This window comes from Lasioglossum baleicum, chromosome 9 (assembly GCF_051020765.1).
Source record: "Lasioglossum baleicum chromosome 9, iyLasBale1, whole genome shotgun sequence".
Classification (NCBI taxonomy): Eukaryota; Metazoa; Arthropoda; class Insecta; order Hymenoptera; family Halictidae; genus Lasioglossum; species Lasioglossum baleicum.
Window position 1 is genome coordinate 6174689 of NC_134937.1, and position 5900 is coordinate 6180588.

At 42.8% G+C, this 5900-nt stretch overlaps 1 protein-coding gene across 1 annotated transcript; it reads left to right on the plus strand.

The window, feature by feature from the left end:
- The first annotated feature begins 235 nt into the window (after window positions 1-235).
- Window positions 236-4740, plus strand: LOC143211922 (uncharacterized). The gene is made up of 4 exons (XM_076430059.1): window positions 236-642; window positions 891-988; window positions 1313-1524; window positions 1617-4740. Exons 3-4 carry the CDS (start codon window positions 1494-1496, stop codon window positions 2105-2107), a joined length of 522 nt encoding a protein of 173 aa, XP_076286174.1. The 5' UTR covers window positions 236-642; window positions 891-988; window positions 1313-1493; the 3' UTR covers window positions 2108-4740.
- The last annotated feature ends 1160 nt before the right edge of the window (window positions 4741-5900 follow it).

A 5900-nucleotide genomic window follows, 5' to 3' on the forward strand; every position in this document is an offset into this window, starting at 1 on the left:
TTATCTAGTTCTCCGATGCAGGAAGCCGTGGCTGGCGCCACGTTCAACGCTGCTGCACACGCGAAATTATTGTGGGTTCTGTTTACGGTTTGTCGCGAGGCTCCCTCCTCTTGAAACAGTCGGATCGACAGCAGTTTCGCGCGATAGATGCCGATGATATGGCCGCGGAAACGCGACTGGACGTCCAGGATCGGTTCGCCAATCCAGGATTGGCCAGTTATGATCAGCCGAACTGTGGAAAGGTGTCGCATACCTACGGCGAATTTGCATAGTCGCGGCAAACCGTCCGGCAATTTTAGTACGAGTCCGGATCAGGGCGCCTGACCGACGGCGCAAACTATCCACGGGTTCTTGAATCACGCCGCGATCTCTCTTTCTCCCGCCGGTTCTCCTGTTCGAGAACGGTTCGATGCATCTGACGAAGGTGCTCGCGTCTCCCGACGGCTGCCTGCATTACTATATTACTAGCCTGGTGCACCGGCTGCATGTGCAACCACATATACGACCCGGTCTAGCGCGCGACATCATTTTAACATACGCGGCTCGTTAGAACATTAAGGACGACAGCCCTGCGTACCTTGCGTTTCTGTCCTCCGCTCGCTTCTTTGGAGACCAGTGATTCTCATCTACTCTCGAGGACACGTAAGCTACCTGCTCTTTTAACGCTGAACCTGTCACTTTACAGTCTCCATTGAAATTTATTAACTCCTCGATAAAATGTAAAGAAGATCGGTGAATTTCGCTCGTTCTTAAAAGTTCTCTCGATTGTTGTCATTCGGCAGTGATAAGCTTAGCTAGTTGGCTGTCACACGAGTATCTTGAAAAAATCTCAGAAAATGCACAGTCAAAGATTATCACGAAGTTATCAATTACTTCTTCAATTCTTTTAGATTGTACAAGTCCAGTGAAGTTCTACTCAAGCAACTGCATCACGAACAATATTAATTTTTGGAGACAGGCGAAGGAACACCTGTTCTGCCTAGAAAATGTAAGAAAACATGCGAGAAATAATATTAATATACAGAGTTTCAAGTTTCATCGTCGTCAAAAGAATATAATCATGTACAAATTTCAAAATTTTATTCAAAACAATGAATAAAATGAGAAGTAAACTGGCGAATTAAACTCTGTTAACCTCGAGCGAAAATGCACTCCTTTTTCATCCATGATGAAGTAATAAATTTTTCTTCATTTTCGTAAACTCTTCTTATTAAATCGAACTAGTAAACCGAAAGAAATGAACAAGAATCGCAGAACATTTTCTACAACCACTTCCCGGGAACGTACGAGGGTTAAACCTTGCATTTTACAGATCCCCGGCAGTTTTTACACGCCATTTGCATAAGGTGTCGCAGGCTAATCACGAATCACGAAATCGGATAAGCAAATAAGACGTTCGAAGAGGCTAGAAAAACCCGGGGCAGTTAGAGATGCATAAGAAATGAACGTAAAGGACCTGGGATAGAGTGGACTTTCGCTATGGCTAATCCGCGATGAACTACACTTATGGATACATTTATCGAAGTAAGTGCGACGGCATGGATGTTAATTCGATGCAAGACAAGATCGTGGCCTCATCCTGATCTTCTTTAAATCATAATTATTCCCCTATGCAGGGAGCTTCGGGGACTCGTTAACCGCTTTCAGGCATCAACAAGCCGAGTATCCTTCAGTTTCGCATTTTTCATCCGTGGCGATGGGAACGATGTTTAACGAGGAGGGGGCGTGCTGCTCATTTGTCAGGCCAGAAAAAAGGGGGATAACGTGGAACCAGGTTCTTCCACGATTAAACTGGCTGTTCATCCAATCGCGAAACGAGTACTCGCGCGCTTGCGTAGGCAGGCAGTCACGAGCCTCTCGAAGGACGAACGATAATGTCCTGGCGACACTCGAGATGCGTTCCAGATCCTGTTCGCGTTATCCTGCCGGGAATGGATGGTCTTCTTTTTTCACGCTCGACAGCAAAACGCGTCCGTGGCACGTTGTACACTTGACTAACTCGGCCTATCGTCCCTGGCACCGGATTATAATTCATAACAGAGATTCGCCGATTAGATTCCTGCACCGTAATGGTCTCAACATTGTGCACCTGAGAATCGATAACTGACGCATCGAGATCAACGTCAACGGTCGATAAGTTTCTGTTCCGCGATACCGCCGATGACGAGTCATTCGTTTCTACGCGTCCCTAATTGCCCACCCTTAATTGGAACTAATTTGTAGATCGCTTTACACGTGCTAGTTTCTCTCATTTTACGAGTATTGTAATTTCATGCGCGGCGAAACTGTTTCACCATTTTCTGGTTCATAGGCTGATGTTGCCTGCATTACATGTTATAAGCAATGGCGTCGTCGTGTTCGTCCTATGGGCCGATTATTGCTCATCATTATAATTTAATTATGTTTTATAGAATCATTTTTCCCTTCCACTCTTTCAGTGCTTTTAGGATTCCACATTCCAAGTTCTTTTTTAATCAAACGGAGTAAAATTTCATAGTAAGGCATTTCATTGTAATTTCTTATGTTATTATGGTTTGTTACGACTAGCTTTATTAACACATTCGCACCACGTCACTTATGGCGCAGCTGTCGGACGAATTCGTCGCGCCGCGTACGTTGTGTTGATACAATCACTATAACTCTTTTCTCAATTAAAATACATATCTCGAAATAAGTTGACCCATTTGTATTCTTTTATGCATTTATTTTACGACTGTGAAGAATGTCAAAATTCGTATATGCGTCACCCTGCGCTAGTTTGTTAACTATTAACGAACACAAGCGATGCATTTCGTCCGAACGATTGCTATATTTCTGTGGTTGTCAGGAAGAATATAGCCGTTTAAAGTTTCGATCACTAATGCTTCGACATAGGTCATCAGTTAAATTGTATTATTTTTTCGAGCCTTTCGAATTTGTTTTCATGACTTTTTTTCTGGTAAATACGTCAATTCTATACTACGAAGCGCAATGAATGCATAAACTCAAATTTCTTGAAATTGTGACATGCGGCGTTTTTCCTTGCAGCCACAGATTTAAGTCCTGAAGCATTTATTGTAACATGTCTCACGAGAAATTTAACCATTTATAACGTTTTATGCATTTATTTTTACAAAGAACTGTGAAGAATGTAGAAATTCGTGCCTCGCATTTCTCCCGAAGCATGATTGCACAGACAGATGATTGCTTCTTATCAAACGCTTGCCGCGATTCAACTTCCAAAAAGACTTCCCGTTGTCCCGTAAACTCGTCGGATCGTTGGTTTCCGTCGATTTCCGTCGATCAAGACCTCGCGCACGGCGATTTTCCTGTTTTTTCTCCCCTCCCGTTGCAATTAGAGTCGTTTGATCGTTAAGCTGTTACGACGCCGGTAATAACGCGTCGCAGAGATTAGCTTCAGCAGACGTCTGACGAACGCTAACTACCGAACGAGCATGGTTTAGCGGGATTCCGGCAAAAAGACGCGGCGAAGCAGAAAGGTAGAAGCAGGCGTCTAGGCAGCGAGAGTATTCCTAAATCATTCCACACGGAATCGGTCCCGGACTCTGGAACATTACAGAAGAATGCAGGTTTTCATTGGCGAAAATTTGCGAGCCCCGCTAGTCCAGTGGCCCCGGTTAATACGCGGGACATTCTCAGACGGCGTCGCAGCGAATTAATATAGCCTCGACGCCTCGGTGCATCGGGGATTATAATTGCCTGAGAATAATGAGAATATCCACCGGGAATTATACACACGAGGGACGCCTACCGAGTGCTCTAATGCAGTTCCTAATAAATTGCAACCGTGTTTGCGGTACAAATGGCGCGTCCGTCCATCTCGCCGCTTTCGTTTCCGTGCCCTTACTTCGGCTTCTTTTTCCTAGTAAATCCACGAATGCAGCGGTCCGGAGAAATTTTTGAATTAAACGTGATTAAGTGAACGTGATCGACGATTTTTAAGTGTGCTGGTATTAGGTTGGCAACTAAATTCGCGACCTTTTGTTTCGTAATTCTTTTATTGTATCATTCAGTGACCATTCCTTTTGACCTGTATATCATTGGAGAGCTCTGAATTTTTCAATTAATTTCATATAAAGTGCTTAAAAATATATTTAAATGACTTTGTTTGAGAAAATGTGGAGGTCGCGAACTTAGTTGCCAACCTAGTAGAAGCAGGATTTCCGTGGAGCAAGAGTATCAACTAGTAGTAACTAATTAAGGATGTTGAATGGAATTTTTATTGGTTCTATGTTTGTTTATGATTTTGTGAATGAACATTCATAAAGTACATTAACATATTATATACCTTAGTGTTCAGCGAGTATTTATTTCAATAATATCATTCTCGAATAGCATAATAACATCTTAACTTCTCCACATGAAGCTACTGGGATTTTATATTTGAAATATTATTCACTACAGTGTAATGCGAGTGTACTAGCTAGGATTATATGCATTTATGACAAGAATGGGTAAGTGCAATTTAAAGCTGTAGACAGATGAAAAGCATTTAAGAATATCAATGTATTAGTCACTGCTTATTAAAATCAATAAAGCAAGAAAGAAATGTTGATTTCGGCTCTGTTTCTTGCAGTTGATACAAACTATTTTCATTTTGCATAAACTTCCGCGGTCTAGTAATATAATTAAGAATATCACTGTATTAGTTACTGCTTATTAAAATCAATAAAGCAAGAAAGAAATGTTGATTTCGGCTCTGTTTCTTGCAGTCGATGCAAACTATTTTCATTTTGCATAAACTTCCGCAGTCTAGTAATAACATGTAAACTCTGCTAGCCTTCTGACTAGATTATAGCCTTCATTCTAAAATACTCCTTTCTCTAAAATGAAACGTTTCCCGTCTCATGAAGCGATTTAATTTGACTTAGAATTTCACTTAGAGTGCAAGAAGGCTTATTTACTGCAGAATAGTACAGCGTCTAAGAACGTCGTCGAACAATATCGTCGCAGAACGTCGATCGATAATAGAGAATTGAGCTAACAATGGCGGTGGAATAGTTTTCCCGCCGCTCTCTTATTTCCAAGAAGTTCTCTCCGACCCTGCACTGTACTTAGGGTTTCAGCCTTATGCAACCGTCCCCGTTTAACCTCCTTCATCGGTGACAAGGGACGAAGGCGTTCTAGCCATCGGGCCTTGTAGCGTTGGACGTTGAGCGATGCCACCGAGACGAGCGATTGTGTTCGCAGATATTTTACTAAGTCGAGAATCGGGCTAAAATTAGGCCAACGGAAAGCCGCGCGAAAGATCGCGATGGTGTCGGGGAGTCTTTTGGCTCGTTAATTGTTCCCCGGCTGGATCCGTGCGAGATGGGATCACGGGGATCGTTCAGTTTTTCAACGGCGGCCCATCCCACAATCTCCGGGGTTGAATGAATTTCATTCCGTGCTGGATACCATTCAACGTCGAATCCTCTCTTTCTCGCACGGCTTTCTTTCTCTTTGTCCGATCAAACAGCATTCCTGATATTCCTGGATACGGCTGTTCGAGGGTTAACGGTAGATTAAGGCTTGATAGATCAGCCGCTCTAAGGGATTAACCCTTTGAATCGGTATGCCGGTGGTTGTTTTCGCGACTAAAGATAGAACCGCGTGCGCGCTAATCACTTTAATTCACGGAAACGCTCCGGATCGTCCGGGCACCAAACACGCGCGATCTTCGATTTCTCTGGGGATCGACTTTGCCTTTCGGATATGTATTTTCATCGTGAAATAGATCTAAGTATATGGGAACACGATTTTCAGATTAAAGAAGTAGGCTTGAGGTTCCAGGAAGGTGTTCTTGAAAGCTGTGCGAAGGAATGATAACAATCCTGATATAAGTACGCAATCGTGTGGATGGACATTTAAAAAATTACCGTTGAAGATTAAAAATAATATAACAATAACTGTAGAGGAAT

Coding starts and splice junctions, on each gene's coding strand:
- LOC143211922 (XM_076430059.1), top strand. CDS start 1,494: ATGAACTACACTTATGGATACATTTATCGAA. Junction 1,525..1,616: donor TTATGGATACATTTATCGAA/GTAAGTGCGACG, acceptor TCCCCTATGCAG/GGAGCTTCGGGGACTCGTTA.